This window comes from Urocitellus parryii, chromosome 5, assembly GCF_045843805.1.
Source record: "Urocitellus parryii isolate mUroPar1 chromosome 5, mUroPar1.hap1, whole genome shotgun sequence".
Lineage (NCBI taxonomy): Eukaryota > Metazoa > Chordata > Mammalia > Rodentia > Sciuridae > Urocitellus > Urocitellus parryii.
Window position 1 is genome coordinate 175,779,212 of NC_135535.1, and position 21,461 is coordinate 175,800,672.

General features: G+C 37.8%; 1 protein-coding gene across 1 annotated transcript in view; it reads right to left on the reverse strand.

The window, feature by feature from the left end:
• Positions 1 to 2,241: 2,241 nt before the first annotated feature.
• LOC113188834 (uncharacterized) overlaps positions 2,242 to 21,461 on the reverse strand; it is a 74,195-nt gene continuing 54,975 nt past the window's right edge. The window contains exon 5 of the mRNA XM_077798685.1: positions 2,242 to 2,297. Coding sequence (XP_077654811.1) covers positions 2,282 to 2,297 — 16 coding nt within the window. The 3' untranslated portion in view covers positions 2,242 to 2,281. The remainder of the gene's footprint in view (positions 2,298 to 21,461) is intronic.

The following is a 21,461-nucleotide window of genomic DNA, read 5'->3' on the forward strand; positions in this document are numbered from 1 at the left end:
ATTTCCTCCAATCCACATAATAAGCAAGTAGGAAGGGTGGATTTGAATGCCCTTATCAGGCTCTTCCAGTGTGAAGCTGGAGCAGATAGAGGTAAGCAGAGAACAAGTCCTGAGAAATGAGAGAAGAAATGCCCTCTTTGCCAGGAAATGTTTCCAGATGTCATTCTTGTCATCTCATTTGAAATTTGCAGCTAGGCAAGAACATGAACATGAGCAGACTCTGCCCTCCCGGAAATGACAGCCTGGCAAGGTCCTGGTTTATGTCAGAGATGAGTTGGAGCTGTGGATCTCTATGGTCCTGGGAACCCACAGTGCCCACACTGCTGTGTCCTCGCCCATCTGCCTGGGGCCCCAGCTGTGCCCCTGATGAATCACTTGTGGCTGCTCAGAGGAACCACGCCAAGCTCTCTGTATTCTGCCTTCTCTATGGTAGGCTTGCCTCTTTCATGCACAGGGACTTGCTACCAATAAGATCACAGGGTGAAGCCATCTGATAAATATAATTTACATTTTTAATAATTTGTATGCAACTGTATTCTACACTCTACCCCTTTTAAAGACTTTCATATTTAATTCCTCTTAAACCTTTCAGTCAGATTTTGAATACTGCATTTTCCAAATGATCATGCCATATTGATAAAGATTTTTCATCTGAATTACACACTCCAAAGTGCCTTTCCAGTTGGGAATTAATCTTTTTTTTTTTTTTAAATGTGATGCTGGGTATTGAACCCAGGGCCTTGCACATGCTAAACACTTGCTCTACCAGTGAACTATACCCCCCTACACCCCCATCTCTGGGTTAACCTCATTGTATAAAGGGATGAGTACATGCAAATCCATTCTGAAAGGACTCTTAAAGGAGAGTCTGTGTCACTGATTTTTAGAGGATTTGCATTTTAAAAAAACCTGAATTTTTAGGCACCATGAAAGCTTTTAGTTCTTATTTAAAGTTTTATATAAAAGAAATATTTGGCAGGGGAAATTGTTTTCTCCACCCTAGGGCTTCAAGAATAAATGAACCTTTCATTAGCTGAGAATTTGTAGGTGTGTACCTACTGGGATTTTAAAGGGCACACATTCTATGACCAAATATGGCCTTGGCATACAGACAACCTTGCAGGAGCCCTGGGTGTTACAACTTGAGTCTAATGGCGAATGTCATCTTACCGTGTTCTTACCATGACCTAAGCTTTGTGCACAGCTTGGATAGTTCTTCAGTTGCGCCTGTGGGGCACAACCTCAGTCTTCCTTCTGTTGGCTAGTAGCATTCTGGTTGCATCTAGAAAGAGATAAATTGCAATCTGAAAAATCACAGTCACCAAGTAACAAAAATGTATATGGCCTTTAAAAATCAGCAGGAAAGCAGAGTAAGCAAAGGCACATGAAAACACAACAGCAAACCAGGTGACACCTAGCAACCTACTCCTTCTGTCCAGTTAATTCTGATTTCTGGCTGGTTGGTGCAATTTAATTCTCCGAATTAGGTGACCAGTTAATTATTAAGATTTCGATTGGAAAGAAATTTTCATTCAGTTATCTTTTTTTTTTGCCCTGAATCCTTTTGATTTTTGATGATTATATATAGAAATTCATTACCTAGAGGTTTTCAGACCTTTTTTTCCAGCATTAGCTACAATAAGAAATTAATTTCAAATTAATGACATAGCTTGCACACATGCAAGTGTGCACACACACATTACTTAGAAAAACTGAAAAAGTTCTACAAAAATATATTCACTGTAACTATTTATCATTTACTTCAATATTTTAATTTTATTCCGTTCCATTCTGGTCTACTCTAATCGATTTTAAAAGCCTTTTTTTCTGCCTGTTGAATTAATTTCAAAACCCATTATAGGGACATGACCTGTAGTTTGAAAATTATTACATTATTTGAAGTGTTATCTAAATTATTACAATTTATAGCATTCTGATGAAATTCAATGTATAAATAGAAAGTGAGTTTAATTAGTACTTTCCAAGATTGTTTTGTATGGAATTTATAATATTGCTCATCAACTCTTTGGTAGAATTGTCATGCATCCATAATTTCACCTTTTCTCTTCCAATTCTGATCATCAGATGTGAAAACTGTGTAGATGACCAATTTCCTCTCCATCTCCTCAAACAGACATGGCCTTTGAGAACTTCTGTTGAAGTGTTGTGTCCAGGAGGCTTGGCGAGTTTGGGGGACATGGTGCCACTTGGTTATGGTCATGGTATATGCAGAGATAAAGAACTGCATGTTGGAAACAGCATACCAAGGAAGTGCCAGCACTCAGTCAGATCCACCACTAGAATTAACACCAGGAAAAAAGAAGGAGACAAGAATAAAGCCAATTTAGACAGAAGCTGGGAAAGACATGGACAGAGGAAAAGGAAGCACACAGCATAAGGCAATTTCCAAACCAAAGAGTAAAAAGTTATGAAGGCTCTTTTCCTGTTCTTGTTACCTTGGTTAGGAGCATTCTCCAAACACTTGAAAAGGAAGCTCCAGGAATGTTCCCCAGAGCATCACTCTAAAGTGAAAATTCAGAGTCATGCATAATAATGAACTCCAGGACCAATTTTCCTTTAAAAATCAGATATTATGCCAAAGTTTTATGCCCTTTCTCATCCTACTATATAGTGGCAAATGCCAGACATCAAATAACTTCATCCATAAATATGTCAGTGTATCTAAAAACAACTTTTAGAAACAAAACTAAAATTCCATTGTTTACCTAAAAAGTGTTACCCACAATTTTTTTCTACCATCACTCAAATTAGTATTCATATTTCCCTGATGATCCCACAAAATTTTGTTTTGTTTTGTTTTATATCAGGGTGTAAATAATTAGGCCTGTACATTTTAATATGTTTAATATATTTTAATGCATTTTAATTGGTTGATCTGTCTCTTTTTATTTCTAAATTTCCCCTTTTGATTTGTTAAAAGATAAAGCCCAAGATCTCTCTCTCTTTTTTTTTTTTTTTTTTTTACTTTGCTATAATACTTTTATTTAGCTGGAAGTACAAATGCACTGTAGAGATGTATAAAATAGTTTCTTCTTATTCTATAAGAATGTTTCTTTTGAAAATGTTATTTCACTTCTTAACTTCTTTTGTAGAAAATTAAGACAAATACACATTAACTTAGGTCTAGACAAGTTTCAAGTCTGCCAGTATTCCTGTATTACATCTTTAGATCTTGTCCCACATGAAAGTCCTTGGGAACAGTAACCTGCATAGAGTGTCACACCATATTCTATTCTACTGTAATGCCTCTTAAAGTACCTGCCTCAGGTTTGCTTGAGGAGCTGTCAGTGTCACTTTTAAGAAATATATCCATGGTGGTTTGCTTAGTTTGTTTCTTCTTATCATCATGGATTTCTTGTAATCATATAATGCCCTACGAGCATTCCTCAGTGTTAATAAAAACCTCTCAGTGTTGGTTGTCTATGTTTTAAAACTCTTTTAAAAGCTTGTTGAAGTATACAAAGGCTTCTGATAAACTTTTCCACTTTGAATTTTCTTGGGCAACATTCCTTTTCTTTTTGTGCAATTTCCTTTTCTTTGCCTTTTCTTCATTCCTGTACCAGTTCCAATGACTCTTTATTAGTCTATTCCCCAGGAAATGCTCTAAGAGCAACTCAATGTGACATTAAAGTTTGCCATTTCAAATACATTCTTGTTGATTTTTGCAACTTCTCTAGCCTTGGCAAATCCCTTGAGTTCATGAATAAATCTCTTAATCATCTTCCTCTAGATGCCTTTAATGTTGTTCCCTTCAACAGCATGAAAAACCCACTCTGGGTTTTAACTATGCAACATGTATGTTGTATTCCTTCCAGTAGCATATTGGTGTCTTCTCAGTGTCTTTTCCAGTTGTGCCAATGGTCTGGACAAAGGTCTTCCTCAAGTGGTAGATCTTAAAAGGTGCTGAAACTTCTTGATTCATTGTGGACCAAAGAGGTGATGTTTGGAGGAAAAAATATCAATTTGATATTGAGAAGAATATAATCAATTAAAAGAGGATATGCAGGCATATTATTATCAATAAGCAAAATCTTAAAAGGCATGTTGTTCTCCAATTAATAATTCTCTGTTTCACTGGCATATAAGGTCAGGAGGGAATCTTTCAGGAAAAATCTGGGTCATCCATGACTTCTCCTTGCTCCTCCAGCACTCTGGCAGTGTGTGTATATGGTTAAGGTTGAAGACCCTGGCATAATCTTTGTGTCACATCACAAAAGTTTTCAATTTGTACCTTGAAACATTGCCCACTATTAAGTCTATTATGTATTCTTTAAAACCTGTCGTTGACTTGGCCTCCTTATGCATGAAATTCCTTTCAAGCATCCATTTCTAGAATAGGAAGGTGTCATCTGTATTGAAGATTTGTTGTGGCAAGTAATTTTGGTTCACAGTCAGCTTGTTTGGAGTTTCCAATAATTCTTCAGCAACACTCACATCATTGCAGTCTGATGATGTCATGGATAATTTCATGTTATGTAATGGATTTTGATTCATCAATTATGTAAATCACTAGTAAATTGAACATCTCAGTCATATACAACTTTTTCTTTCAAATTTGTAAACAAACTTTTTGCTTCAGCCATGATTGTCATGGTGCTGAGAGAAGTGTACAGTGTCTTTTCTTCAGTTTGGGTCATTAGAAATTTCTCCATGTGACATATGTCCTACTCAAGTTTTTGTTCATTCCACTGCCTTCAAATGAGGCAGGTCCTTTAAGAGCTTCTGTCACCTTATTCTGTTTATTAAGTTTGTAGCTGTTGTGGTAGACTGAGACATATCTGACTGGTGAGCAATAACTATCATTGATTTTCCCCCTTTGTAGTCCTTAATCAATTTTAATTTCATTTCCAGGTTAAACACTTGATGTGGCCCACTACTGCTAGTGCAATAGTAGTAGTAGAATTTGTATACTTAGGTGTCCATGAAGAACAAAGCAACATGATATTTATTAATTCAAGCACAAAAGAATATAATTAAGAGATGTGGTAAACAGGAGATGTATAAGGATTCTGCCGGACAAAGCATACAGTTGTACAGTAAACATTTTGTTTGTATAACTAGGAGTATACCTGGAAACGAAAAAACTACATTATAGTAATTATAAAAATCAGTAAGTTTATTATAATTATCAAGTATTACATACATAATTGTATTGTATACATTTTACAACTCTTAGTGTGGTGGATTTGTTTATATTAGCATGACCAAATATATGGGATGAGTGTGTTATTCTAAGATATTACAATGGTTAGGACATATAATCTTATGTGATCATTATTATATATGTGCTCTGTCTTTGACTTTATTATCCTTAGGTTTTATTTATTTATTTTTTTATTATTTTTTTTATTGGTTGTTCACAACATTACAAAGCTCATGACATATCATATTTCATACATTAGATTCAAGTGGGTTATGAACTCCCAATTTTACCCCAAATGCAGATTGCAGAATCACGTCGGTTACACATCCACAATTTTACATAATGCCCAATTAGTAATTGTTGTATTCTGCTACTTTTCCTATCCCCTACTATCCCCCCTCCCCTCCCCTCCCATCTTCTCTCTCTACCCCATCTATTGTAATTCATTTCTCTCCTTGTTAATTTTCCCATTCCCCTCACAACCTCTTATATGTAATATTGTATAGCAATGAGGGTCTCCCTTCATTTCCATGCAATTTCCCTTTTCTCTCCCTTTCCCTCCCATCTCATGTCTCTGTTTAATGTTAATCTTTTCTTCCTGCTCTTCCTCCCTGCTCTGTTCATAGTTGCTCTCATTATATCAAAGAAGACATTTGGTATTTGTTTTTTAGGGATTGACTAGCTTCACTAAGCATACTCTGCTCTAGTGCCATCCATTTCCCTGCAAATTCTATGATTTTGTCATTTTTTATTGCTGCATAGTACTCCATTGTGTATAGATGCCACATTTTTTTTATCCATTCATCTATTGAAGGGCATCTGGGTTGGTTCCACAGTCTAGCTATTGTGAATTGTGCTGCTATGAACATCGATGTGGCAGCATCCCTGTAGCATGCTCTTTTAAATTCATTCTATGAGGCCAACATCACTCTGATTCCGAAACCAGACAAAGACACCTCAAAGAAAGAAAACTACAGACCAATATCTCTAATGAACCTAGATGCAAAAATCCTCAATAAAATTCTGGCAAATCGAATACAAAAACACATCAAAAAAATTGTGCACCATGATCAAGTAGGATTCATCCCTGGGATGCAAGGATGGTTCAATATACGTAAATCAATAAATATTATTCACCACATCAATAGACTTAAAGATAAGAACCATATGATCGTCTCGATAGACGCAGAGAAAGCATTCGACAAAGTACAGCACCCCTTTATGTTCAAAACATTAGAAAAACTAGGGATAACAGGAACTTACCTTGACATTGTAAAAGCTATCTATGCTAAGCCTCAGGCTAGCATCATTCTGAATGGACAAAAGTTAAAGGCATTCCCTCTAAAATCTGGAACAAGACAGGGATGCCCTCTATCACCACTTCTATTCAATATAGTTCTCGAAACACTGGCCAGAGCAATTAGACAGACAAAGGAAATTAAAGGCATAACAATAGGAAAAGAAGAACTTAAATTATCACTATTTGCAGATGACATGATCCTATACCTAGAAGACCCAAAAGGATCTACAAAGAAACTACTAGAACTAATAAATGAATTCAGCAAAGTGGCAGGATATAAAATCAACACGCACAAATCAAAGGCATTTCTGTATATCAGCGACAAAACTTCTGAAATGGAAATGAGGAAAAACACTCCATTCACAATATCCTCAAAAAAAAAATAAAATACTTGGGAATCAACCTAACAAAAGAGGTGAAAGATTTATACAATGAAAACTACAGAACCCTAAAAAGAGAAGTAGAAGAAGACCTTAGAAGATGGAAAAATATACCCTGTTCATGGATAGGCCGAACTAACATTATCAAAATGGCAATATTACCAAAAGTTCTCTATAGGTTTAATGCAATGCCAATCAAAATCCCAAAGGCATTTCTTGAAGAAATAGATAAAGCAATCATGAAATTCATATGGAAAAATAAAAGACCCAGAATAGCAAAAGCAATTCTAAGCAGGAAGTGTGAATCAGGCGGTATAGCGATACCAGATTTCAAACTATATTACAGAGCAATAGTGACCAAAACAGCATGGTACTGGTACCAAAACAGGCGGGTGGACCAATGGTATAGAATAGAGGACACAGAGACTAATCCACAAAGTTACAACTATCTTATATTTGATAAAGGGGCTAAAAGCATGCAATGGAGGAAGGATAGCATCTTCAACAAATGGTGCTGGGAAAACTGGAAATCCATATGCAACAAAATGAAAATGAATCCCTTTCTCTTGCCATGCACAAAAGTTAACTCAAAATGGATCAAGGAGCTTGATATCAAATCAGAGACTCTTTGCCTGATAGAAGAAAAAGTTGGCTATGATTTACATATTGTGGGGTCGGGCTCCAAATTCCTTAATAGGACGCCCATAGCCCAAGAGTTAATAACAAGAATCAACAAATGGGACTTACTTAAACTAAAAAGTTTTTTCTCAGCAAGAGAAACAATAAGAGAGGTAAATAGGGAGCCTACATCCTGGGAACAAATTTTTACTCCTCACACTTCAGATAGAGCCCTAATATCCAGAGTATACAAAGAACTCAAAAAATTAGACAATAAGATAGCAAATAACCCAATCAACAAATGGGCCAAGGACCTGAACAGACACTTCTCAGAGGAGGATATACAATCAATCAACAAGTACATGAAAAAATGCTCACCATCTCTAGCAGTCAGAGAAATGCAAATCAAAACCACCCTAAGATACCATCTCACTCCAGTAAGATTGGCAGCCACTATGAAGTCAAACAACAACAAGTGCTGGCGAGGATGTGGAGAAAAGGGTACTCTTGTACATTGCTGGTGGGACTGCAAATTGGTGCGGCCAATTTGGAAAGCAGTTTGGAGATTCCTGGGAAAGCTGGGAATGGAACCACCATTTGACTCTGCTATTGCCCTTCTCAGACTATTCCCTGAAGACCTTAAAAGACCAAGATCTCTCTTAATAATGGGATTTTTACAAAGAAAACACTAATTATTTATTTCAGCTTGTCAGCCGAGAAAAATATCTCCTGGGCTCTGCAAATGAGAGCAAGAGCTTGTTTCTGGTAATATTGATAGAAACTGGGCCCATCTCACTGGCCTCCTTCATTCCTAAGATCTCCTCCATTGGACTCCTTTTTTACTTTGAAAAGACTGTTGAGAGCCACAGCCAAAGGGGCCCCAGCAAACTTCCAGCTGCCAGCAAACTTCCAGCTGCCGGCTGATGATTGGCTCACAGTGGCCCCAGCAACATCTAGCTGATTGGCTCCTCTGCGGTGATGTTCATTGGGCTGTTTCCCTGCCCTTCAAGCTGCCAGCTGATGATTGGCTCACAGTGGCCCCAGCAACATCTAGCTGATTGGCTCCTCTGCAGTCATGTTCATTGGGCTGTTTCCCTGCCCTTCAGACTACGGAACTGCTCATTGGGGGACTTCTTTGGCTCCGCCCACGCGACCTAGCCAATCGGCCTCAAGAGCAGGAGGATTGTGGGAGGTGGTGGTTGGTGTGTGGGAGAGGCTTGTGGAAGCCGGTGGTGGCAGTTGGGCTCTGAGGGTTTTTCCTGAGGAGCTGTTTTGTTTGGCGTTTGTAGTTTTAAAAATAAAGTTTGTTTCTTTTGACAAGTGGCTCCTGAATTGTGCCCAGTCAGACTGCGGCATTTGGTGGCCCGCACGGGGAGCGACTGAGGGTAAGTAAACTGCTCGCCCCTGAGGGCAGGGCGAGAGGATGGGTAGCCATTCTAAGTTTACTCTTTTGTTTTGCTTCATTTTTGTTTTAAGTTGCCTGTCCCTGGAGATGAGTGAGACGGAAGAAAAACCGCTCACATCTGAGGAAAAACTATTTGCATCTGAGGAACAGATAGGGAGAAAGGAAGGATGGACATTTCAGTCCCTGGAGATGAGTGAGACGGAAGAAAAACCGCTCACATTTGAGGAAAAACTATTTACGTCTGAGGAACAGATAGGGAGAAAGGACGGATGCACATGTCAGGAGGATAGAAAGGCTATAATGAAATTTTGTTGTTCCATTTTTATTGGATTCTGTCTCGGTTTGCTTTGGTGTTATCTTGCTGGGTTGTATTATAGTAGAAATACGGGATCAGCAATTAGTAAAAAACAAACCGAAAGAGTGTTAAGTAAATTGTTAGACGAAGGAGGCATCTCAGTAAAATCAAGAATACTCAGGGCATACGTTGATACAATACAAAAATATAGCCCATGGCTTTTTAAGGAGGAGTTGTTAGATATATCACAATGGAACCATCATGGTGAAGATTTAAAAAGAATAGAAAAGTACAACCCAGGGACTCTGCCAGTTGGCACATTGACATTGTGGGCGAACGTATCTGGTTTGCTTAGTCCAAAGCCTTCAGTTCAGACAAAGGTAGAGGAAGGAAGTTTAGAGCAGCAAAAGCCATCAGGGGAAAAGTTACAACAGGAGACTGTTAATAACATCTTTCTATTAGAGAGTGAAAGTCTCCAACCAACAGCACCACCTCCATATGCTAGGAGGCTCCCAACCCCCGAAGTTGATAGTTGGGATCCTGAGACAGGATCTCAAGTATGCCCTGTATTTGAGGTAGGAGGGCAGCGAATTCACCAGGGTTTATTTTACAAAACAGTGAAGGAGCTAAAAGAGGCTGTAACAACCTATGGTCCTCAAGCACCCTTCACTGTAAGCTTGATCGAATCCATTACCAACTTAAACATGATGCCAGCAGATTGGGCTAATATGTGTAAAGCTGTGCTAACTGGAGGACAATACCTGTTATGGAAGGTTGCTAATGAGGAATTTTGCAAGGAGACGGCTATGGGAAATGCAGCAGCTGGTTATCCTCAGAGAAATCTAGATATGTTGTTAGGAAAGGGACCTTATGAGGATCGGCAGCAACAACTTGCATATGATCCTGGTGTATACGCACAAATTGCTGTAGATGCACTTAAGGCATGGAAGACTTTACAAGGACATGGAGGTTTACAAGGTCAATTATCTAAGATAATACAAGGAGCTAATGAACCTTATGCTGAATTTGTAGATAGGCTTATTCAAACAGCTACCAGAGTTTTTGGGAATACAGAACAAGCAATGCCATTAATAAAACAACTGGCTTATGACCAAGCGAATCGTTGGTGCAGAGATATCATTAGACCATGGAAACAGGAAGATTTAAACAAATATATTAAATTGTGTAGAGACATTAATGAACAAGAGCAAGTCATGGCAGCTGCAGTAAAACAGGCTTTAGATGCCAGAGACATTAATGAACAAGGGCAAATTGTTGCAGCTGCAGTAAAACAGGCTTTAGATGCCAGAGACATTAATGAACAAGGGCAAATTGTGGCAGCTGCAGTAAAACAGGCTTTAGATGCCGGGCTAAGAACATGCTACAATTGTCAACAAGCAGGACATTTTAAAAGGAATTGCCCCATAGGAGGAGGGTTTAACAATACTAGGTATCAAAGGAATAGAATACCGGGTATTTGTCCACGATGCCGTAGAGGGAGACATTGGGCTAATGAATGCCGTTCTCAAACCACCATAGAGGGTACTCCATTATCAAAAAACGAACAAGGACAAGGTTTTTATCCACAATATCGTGGACAAAGGCATCGGGCTCCGTTGCCAAAAAACGGACAGGGGGCCCCAATGCTCCGGGGCCCCAAACCACAAATATACGGAGCTCTGGAGGAACCCAGCAACCCCAGCAACCCCATCAGGGTAGTGCCCAGGGCATCAGATCCCTCATCAGACAAACCAGAGGGAGCGCAGGGTTGGACATCTGCGCCTCTGCCAGAGCAGTACTAACTCCAGAGATGGGAGTTCAAATCATTCCCACAGGGGTGAAAGGACCTCTTCCCAAAGGAACAGTAGGCTTATTATTGGGACGCAGCTCTTCTACTCTAAAAGGACTTTTGATAAGTCCTGGGGTAATTGATCCCGATTATGAAGGTGAAATAAAAATTATAGCCAGTTCTCCAAAGGGTATATCAGTAATTTCACCAGGAGATAGAATAGCACAATTACTAATAATACCAAGCCTACATGATAAATTTTCCAATCATACTGTAGAAAGAGGTTCCAAGGGATTAGGCTCCACAGGTGTAGATTGGGCTATGCTTTCTTTAAATTTAGATTCTCGCCCCATGCTAAAACTAAATATTCAAGGACATGAATTTAATGGGCTACTGGATACAGGTGCAGACCTTAGCATTATCTCTCGTCAAGAATGGCCAAAACATTGGCCATTACAACAAGCCACTCAAACGCTTCGAGGCCTAGGAGTGGCGAATAATCCCGATAAAAGTGCAATGGTATTAGATTGGAAGGATCCTGAAGGATGTGAAGGAACTATACAGCCATATGTATTGGATCATCTTCCTGTAAATTTATGGGGACGAGATGTCTTAGATCAATTAGGTTTGACATTAACAAATAATATCAATCAAAATGCACCCACTATTATGGCTAGACAAGGTTTTAGGAAAGGAAAAAGATTAGAAAAACAAGAACAAGGTATAGCAGCACCAATACAAATAAATCAAGGAACAGACAGACATGGGTTGGATTTTCACAAAGGGCCACTGAGACAATAAAAATTACCTGGAAATCAGAAAGACCAGTATGGGTCCCTCAGTGGCCCTTGACTAAAGAAAAGATACAAGTAGCCCATGATCTGGTCAAACAACAATTAGTGGAAGGACATATACAACCTTCTGTATCTCCCCATAATACTCCCATTTTTGTCATCAAAAAGAAATCTGGTAAATGGAGATTATTGCAAGATTTAAGAGCCATTAATAATGAAATGGTCATTATGGGACCTGCTCAATCGGGGATTCCTCAGTTGTCTGCTTTGCCAAAAACTTGGTATGTTTTAGTTATAGATATTAAAGATTGTTTTTTTTCAATTCCAATTCATCCTGAGGATAGTCCACGTTTTGCATTTACTATCCCTGCACTGAATCATGAAGGTCCTGATCAGAGATATGAATGGAAAGTACTCCCTCAAGGGATGGCTAACAGCCCAACTATGTGTCAAATTTATGTTAACAAAGTAATCCAGCCACTTAGAAATCAAAATCCTGAGCTACAAATATTTCACTATATGGATGACATATTATTAGCACACAGAGCTAAAAACACATTGCTAGAATGTTATGCCACACTTACAAACTTATTAAAAAATTATAATCTAGAGATAGCAATAGATAAAGTACAATTAAATTTTCCAATTAATTATTTGGGAGTTCTATTATCCTCAACCATGGTCCGTCCACCAAAAATTCAAATACGAGTAGATCAACTCAAATCACTTAATGACTTTCAAAAGTTATTAGGAGACATAAATTGGATAAGACCTTATCTAGGTATTCCAACAGGAGAATTGGGACCTTTATTTGATATCCTAAAAGGTCCATCAGATCCAAATTCACCCCGAATGTTAACGCCTGAAGCAAGAAAGGCATTAAAAATCATTGAAACATATATGGAAAATATGCATTTGGATAGAATTGATATAAGTTTGCCTTTATTATTTATTGTACTATCAACAAAAAATATTCCTACAGGAGTATTTTGGCAAGAAGGTCCATTATTATGGATACATTTATCTTATTCTCCTAACACTATTCTTACTAGGTATCCTGAGGCTGTAGGACAATTAATACTCAAAGGAATAAGAACAGCAAAGGCAGTGTTTGGAATTTCTCCTAATAAAATTATTACTCCATATACTATGAATCAAATTGATGAATTAGCTAATGAGTTAAATACTTGGGCAATAATCATGTGCAAATCTAATGTTTCATTTGATAACCACTTACCATCTAATCCTTTATTGTCTTTTTGGTCATTGCATCCTGTAATTTTTCCAAAAATGACAAGAAAAACACCTATCATGAATGCTCCAAATATATTCACTGATGGATCAAATAATGGTACAGCAGCAATAGTTACCCCTGATCGAACTTTTACATTTTTAGTACCCAAACAATCAGCTCAAAAGGTAGAGCTTAATGCAGTATTACAAACTTTTGTGATGTTTAAAGATTCTGTATTTAATTTATTTTCTGATAGTCAGTATATAGTTAATGCTATAGTATCCCTTGAAGATGCTGGTAGGATTTCCCCTTCTTCTACTGTTTTCTCTTTATTTTCCACTATACAAAGTTTAATCTGGGACAGAAAAGATCCATTCTTTATAGGACATATCAGGGCACATACAGGATTGCCTGGAGCCCTTAGTTTGGGCAATGATTTAGCAGATAAAACTACACATGACGTACATATTTTCTCTATACTAGAAGAAGCTATAAATTTTCATAAAAGGTTCCATGTCAATGCTAATACTTTACAAAAGCGTTTTAAAATAACTAAGGAACAAGCTAGACAAATAATAAAACAATGTCAAAATTGTGTGACCTTTTTACCACAAGTTAATCTTGGAGTCAATCCTAGAGGATTGATACCTAACCATATTTGGCAGATGGACGTCACACACTTGCCAGAATTTGGAAAATTAAAATATTTGCATGTTACAGTTGATACTTCTTCTGGATTTTTGATGGGCTCCCTTCATGCCGGAGAAAAAACTAAAGATGTTATAGCTCATTGCTTACAAAATTTTGCCACTGTGGGCATTCCAAAACAGTTAAAAACAGATAATGCCCCTGGTTATACGTCTACTTCTTTTAAACAATTTTGCTCATCATTTGGCATTACTCATATAACAGGAATCCCATACAATCCACAGGGACAAGGCATAGTTGAAAGAGCTCATCAAACTATTAAAATGTACTTATTAAAGCAAAAAGAGGGAATTGGGAAGGGGTATATATTCCCCAAAGATAAACTTAAAATAACCCTTTTTACTCTAAACTTTTTAAATTTAGATTCATCAGGACTTAGTGCTGCAGAAAGGCATATGTGTCCAAAAAATGTACATAAGCCCAAGGTACTTTGGAAAGATATTCTAACAGGACAATGGAAAGGTCCTGACCCAGTAATTGTCTGGAGTCGGGGGTCTGTTTGTGTGTTTCCACAGGAAGAACAGCAGCCGATTTGGATTCCGGAGAGATTAACTAAAGTCCTGACCCAGTGATTGTCTGGAGTCGGAGGCCTGTTTTTGTGTTTCCACAGGGAGAACAGCAGCCGATTTGGATTCCAGAGAGATTAACTAAAGCAATTTCTACAGACCAAAAAGAAGATGATTTGGCTCAAATCCATAACAGCTGATATCCAAAACTCCAATTTGGCTATCCTTACATCTGCGACAGAACCAGGATGCTTTTTTCAATATCTATTTTATTATTGCCCTTTCCCATATCATGAAGTTCTATTTTGTTTTTTGAGCTCATACAGACCTAGGTTAATGTTTTGCTGATCAGTTCTATATATTTTTTTTTTTACTATAGAGTTGTTAAACATTGCAATGGAGATTTCACCTGTAAAAAGTTATAAGGCCTTTACCATTATGTTATGTGTTGTATGTATTATGTGTGCACACTTGTGTTTTGTGTTATGTGTTTGAATGTACATATGTCCATATATCATATATGATGAGCGCTCATAAAAAAAAAAAAAAAAGGATCCAAAATTTTTTTTTTTTATTCACGTGATTTAAATGGTTTAATTTAAATTGGGTAAATAACTGTTAAGAATTGTTTTAATATGTAAACAAAAAAAGGTTAACAGATCTGTTTGTTTACTTTCACCTATCCTTTTCATTATATTTAATAATTCTTTTCAAGATAATGTAAATTGTTAAGAAGATTGTTTCCTTTTAGTGCCTTCTAGAATGATACACAATTATTAATATTAACCATTATTGACAAAATTCTTATCTTCATCCCAATGCCGGTGGAGATAATGTAAATTGTTAAGAAAATTGTTTTCTTTTAGTGCCTTCTGGAATGTTACACAATGTTTTCTTTAGCCATTATTGCCAAAATTTCTATCTTCATCCCAGTGCCAGTGAAGATAATGTAAATTGTTAAGAAAATTGTTTTCTTTTAGTGCCTTCTGGAATGTTACACAATGTTTTCTTTAGCTATTATTGCCAGACTTTCTATCTTCATCCCAGTGCCGGTGAAGACAATGTAAATTGTTAAGAAAATTGTTTTCTTTTAGTACCTTCTAGAATGTTATATAATTTTTTCTTTAGCCATTATTGCCAGAATTCCTATCTTCATCCCTGTGCCGGTGAAGACAAAGATAAAACTAATCTACAGTCTCTGCAATAGCCATCACTGAACCGCTTACAGAACTTGCCTAAACTATGTGTCACTTGTATGCATTGTGAACTCACTTGTATGCATTGTGAACTATCTGTTGGTGCAGCGACTTGTGGTAGTATTGGAGTATTGATTTGGTATATCTTCCTCCCTTCTGCTTGTAATGATCGTTCAGCTATTTGGGGGCCAACAGAGGTGAGGCAAAGAAACTCACCCCCCCCCCCGCTGGTACCTCTCCACAGGTGTGGCTGTATACTGGACCGGTAGTCAATGACGGGTAAGATCCAATTACAATGGTACCAACCTAAGACAGGAGGCTGACGCCCTGAGGTCAGCTCATCCGAAGACGGGTAAGGACCATATGTAGTATTGGACAACCTAAGGCAGGCACGGTCCCTAAGCCACATGCTTGTCGTTTAAACAGAGAGGGGGAGATGTTGAGAGCCACAGCCAAAGGGGCCCCAGCAAACTTCCAGCTGCCAGCAAACTTCCAGCTGCCGGCTGATGATTGGCTCACAGTGGCCCCAGCAACATCTAGCTGATTGGCTCCTCTGCGGTGATGTTCATTGGGCTGTTTCCCTGCCCTTCAAGCTGCCAGCTGATGATTGGCTCACAGTGGCCCCAGCAACATCTAGCTGATTGGCTCCTCTGCAGTCATGTTCATTGGGCTGTTTCCCTGCCCTTCAGACTATGGAACTGCTCATTGGGGGACTTCTTTGGCTCCGCCCACGCGACCTAGCCAATCGGCCTCAAGAGCAGGAGGATTGTGGGAGGTGGTGGTTGGTGTGTGGGAGAGGCTTGTGGAAGCCGGTGGTGGCAGTTGGGCTCTGAGGGTTTTTCCTGAGGAGCTGTTTTGTTTGGCGTTTGTAGTTTTAAAAATAAAGTTTGTTTCTTTTGACAAGTGGCTCCTGAATTGTGCCCAGTCAGACTGCGGCAAAAGACCTCTTTCAAAACACTACTGCAGTTGGGTACAGTGGTGCATGCTTATAATCCCAGCATCTCAGGAGGCTGGGACAGGAGGACTGTGAGTTCAAAGCCAGCCTCAGCAAAAGCGAGACGCTAAGCAACTCAGTGAGACCCTGTCTCTAAATAAAACACAAAATAGTGTTGGGGATGTGGCATCGTGGTCGAGTGCTCCTGAGTTCAATCCCCAGTACCAAAAAGCAAAAATAAAAACAAAACAAAAAACACTACTGTATTGAATTCCCTTGCTTCTCGCCTTCTATAAGTAGGAAATCTGTTAATTTCTGATAGTACTGTCTTCAACTCTTTGCCAGCACAATGTTTATAAATAATGGCCCAGGGAGTGACAAACCTGGTGAGTCATCAGAGTCAATGCTGTGCAGCAGAGTTTTAGTGTTTAGTGTATTTAGTTGTCTTCTAATTCTTAGGAAACTCATAAATCCCAGTATGTATCGTTTTTTGTGTACATGCCAAAATAAGATGCCAGTTTGCCTTTTTGCAAAATGAGTTTTCTCACGTTTACTTGAATGAAAAAACTTTTCCATTATCTTTTAATGCCCATTTGTTATCTTTCAAAAACTATAAAGCGCCAGGCATGGGGGCACATGCCTGTAATCACAGCAACTTGGGAGGCTAAGACAGAAGGGTCACAAGCTAGAGGCCAGGCTCAGCAACTTAGGAAAGCCCTAAGCAATTTAGTGAGACCTGATTCAAAATAAAAAATAAAAAGGGCTGGAGATGCAGTTCAGTGGTAGAATGCCCTTTGGGTCAATCCTCAGTACCAAAAGCAACAAAACTATAAAGCATGTCCTTGTATTTTTAAGCTAACAAGTATTTAGAAATAAAGTTTTGGTTTTTCTTTTCTTTATCATTTTACAGTTGTTGTTGTTGTTGTTGTTTTTTTTAATTTTCACCTGGAATTCTGGGTCACATGAGTACTAAAAGTTGTATCCAAAAGGAGAAATGCCATGTGGCAGCAACCCACAATGTAGTGACTATGGTAATTTTAAAATCAACTTTATTGAGGTGTGATTTGCATAACAAAAACTGCATCCATTATAAGGGTAGAGTTCAATGAATTTTTAAAAATGTATACATTTCTTCACCCCAATCAAGATAAATATAGAATGTTTCCATCACTCCAGAAACTTCCCTTCTGTCTCTTTTTATAAAAAATTATTAGGAGGTTGGGGGTGCAGAGGATCAAACCCAGTGCCTCACACGTGCAAGGCAAGCATTCTACCACTGAGCCACAACCCCAATCCTCCCTTGTATCTCTTTGAAGTCATCTATCCCATTCCTGCTTGGCCCTAAGTAACCATTGATCTGTTTTCTGTCAATAGAGATTAATTATATCTGTTCTAAAATTGTAATTAATGGAACCATAAGGTATATATATATATATATATATATATATATATATATATATATATATCTGTGTACATGGCTTCTTTAGCTCAGCAAAAGTTGTTTACATTTATCCATGTCCTAGTATGTACTCAATACTTCTTTCTTTTTATTTTGTTCTATTACTTAGAAACACCATAATTTGTTTACCCATTCACTTTTTTTTTTTTTTTTTTTTGTAGCAGGGATTAAACCCAAGGGCTTTTAACCCCAGTCCTTTTTATTTTTTGAGACAAGGTTTCACTAAGTACTAAGGGCCTCAATAAGTTCCTAAGTGCCGGCTTTGATCTGGTGATCCTCCTGCCTCAGCCTCCCCAGTACTGGGATAACAGGCCTGTTCCACTGCACCCCATCCACTTTCAATGAACATTTAGATTGCTTTCAGTTCTTGGCTATTTTGAACAAAACTGCAAAAACAAATGTATACGAGTCTGTATGGACATATGTTTTCAGTTCTCTTGGGCAAGTACAAGATAGGAACTGCTATAAGAGCAGGAATGACTTCATAAGAAACTGCCAAAGCGTCTCCCAAAAAGGTTGTGATTATTTTACTCTCATGAGTAATGCAGGAGAATGCCAGTGGCTCTAGGTCCTCACCAACAGTTGCTGTTGTCAGTCTTTTAATTCTGGTCACTCCAGTCGGCTTGTCAATGGATCTGCCTGTAGTTATAAATTGCACTTCCCTGAGGATGAGAGGTGTTGAGCATGTGTTTCTGTGATTATTGCCTTATTTATATATCTGTTTGTCAAGTGTCCAAATTTTCTGCTTTTTAAAATTGGATTTGGCTGGGCACAGTGGCACACGCCTGTAATCCCAGCAGCTCAGGAGGATGAGACAGGAGGATCACCAGTTCAAAGTCAGCCTCTGCATCAGTGAGGTTCTAAGCAACTCAGTGAGACCCTGTCTCTAAATAAAATACAAATTAGGGCTGGGCATGTGGCAGTGGCCACATGCCCCTGAATTCAATTCCTGGTACCCGCCTCTCCCCCCCCAAAAAATTGGGTTGGTTGACTTCTTGATTCTTTATATCCTCTAGATATAATTCTTTGTCAGATATATGTATTATAAAATTTTTTGTCCTAGTCTGTAACTTGCTTTTTTATATTCTAAGTGGATTCTTCCAAAGGGCAAAATGTTTTAATTTTGATCAAATCCAACTTGTCAAATCCTTTTACAGTTTGGTCTTTTAGATTCTAAGATCTTTGTCTACCCCAAGATCAGGATGATAGTCCCCTATATTTTGGTTTTAGCTTTTACATTTAGATATAGTATATATAGTGACTATGGTAATTTTAAAATCAACTTTATTGAGGTGTTGATCAACTTTATTGTTTATGGTATGAAGTAAGAGAAGAGGTTCATTTTTGTTCATAAGACTATTCCAAGCACCATTTGTTGAAAAACTATTCTTTTTTTCATCTTTATTGAAAAATCAATCGACTACCAATATGTAGATCTGTTTTTGGAATCTCTATTCTATTCTACTAATCTGTTTGTCTTTATGCCAATAACATACTTTCTTGTCACTGTGGCTTTATAAATAATTCTTGAAATCAAGTGGTATAAATCTTCCAACTTGTTCTTTGCCTAAAAAAAAAAAGATGACTATTTTAGCTTATTTGCATTTCCAGTTAAATTTTACAATTAGTTGTGTACAATGGAATGCCACTCAGTGATTTTAAAAAATAGTGATACATGCAAAAACATTTTGGAACTTTAAAAATTATGTGAGAAAAAAACAAGCACAAAAGAGTTTATACTGTCTAAATCCATTTATATAAAATTCTATAAATAAAATTCTAGAAAAGGCAAAATAATCTATACTGATAGAAAGCAGATGAGTGGTTTTCTGGGGATGGGACGTGGGAGTTGGGTGGCAAAGGAGGACAGGAATGAGAGATTATACAAGGACAAGAGAAATTTCCATGACTGATGGATGTGTTCTTGATTGTGGTGATAGTGTCTTGGATGTATGTAGGTCAGAATTTATTAAATTGTACACTTGAAATTTTTATAGCTCATTGCCTGTTCATCTTATTTAAATGAAGCTGCTTAAAAAAATAGACATGGCCAAAAATGGAGCTAAAGAAAGCTTAGTGAGATGTTGTCTCAAAATACAATAGGATTGGGATGTTACTCAATGGCAGAGCACTCCTGGGTTCAGTCCCCAAAAATGATAGAATAATTTCTACTTTGGCCAGAATATTCTCTTTTCAAAAAACCAACTTTTAGATCTGACAATTCTCTTTATTGTTTTCTATTTAATTAGCTTCTATTTTTATCTTCATTATTTTCTTCTTTCTATTTAACTTTTCTCTAGCTTAATTTGGAAACTTAGATCTTTTTTTTTTACATTTTTACAAATTTATTATAACATAGCAATATGTAAAATAGAACAGTTATTCTCATGCCTGAGAATACATGCCATAGCTAATGTGTATTTTTTACTTGTTCCAATTACTGTTATAGATAAAGCTTTGTCCCGGGGTTTCATAAACTGACTTCCAGACCACTCACATATAATCGAATCAAGCTTTTATTGAAGCACACTGGTAGCGACTGACCAGAACATAAAGCTGTTCCCCTGATCAGCCCCAAACAATTGCAAGGGCACTCCTTATAAGCCTGAAAATCACAAAAGGGATGTTCGGGGTCTAGCCAATGCAAGCAAGCCAGGTTACAGAAGCGGGAGAGTGCAGTCAAGCGATGGGAAGCCTAACCAATCACAGCCCAATCACCCCAGTTACAGAAACAGAGCCCCGTTACCCTAGTTACAGAAACAATGCCCCATTAGGTAGTTCTGTGTTCTTAAAGGTTTCTATAGCAAAAGGAAAAGAACATCTTGCCCCTTGTACTTGGCATGGTTGTTTTATTAATGGAGTCACAAAACAAAATGGAGTCACATTTGCTTTAACTATCACATTACTTTTACTTTTATTTCAGTAGAAATAATTTTGACATATAGTACACAAATGGAACACAACTTCTCATTCTTCTGGCTGTACATGGTGCAGAGTCATACCAGTAGTGTAATCATACATGTATATAGGGTAGTAATGTCTGTTTCATTTCTACCGTCCTTACCATCCCCACAGCCCCACTCCTCCCCCAACTCCCCACTACACAATCTGAAATTCCTTCCTTCTTCCCTACCTCCCCACACTATGGATCAGCATCTACTTATCAGAGAAAATATTTGGCCTTTGTTTTTTTGAGATTGGCTTATTTCACTTAGCATGATATTCTCTAGTTCCATCCATCTACTTGCAAATGCCATAATTTCATTCTTTTTAAGGCTGAGTTTATATTCCATTATATATATGTACCACATTTTCTTTATCCATTCATCTGTTGAAGGACAACTAGGTTGGTTCCATAGTTTGGCTATTGTGAATTTAGCTGCTATAAACATTGATGTGGCTGTGTCACTGTAGTGTGCTCATTTTAAGTCCTTTGGGTATAAACTAAGGAGTGGGATAGCTGGGTCAAATGGTGGTTCCATTGCAAGTTTTCTGCAGTATCTTTATACTGCTTTCCAGAGTGGTTGCACCAATATGCAGTGCCACCAGCAATGTATGAGTGTACCTTTTCCCCTACATCCTCACTGATATTTATTATTACTTATATTCTTTGATAATCGCCATTCCGACTGGAATGAGATGAAATCTTAGTTTTGATTTGCATTTCTCTACTTGCTAG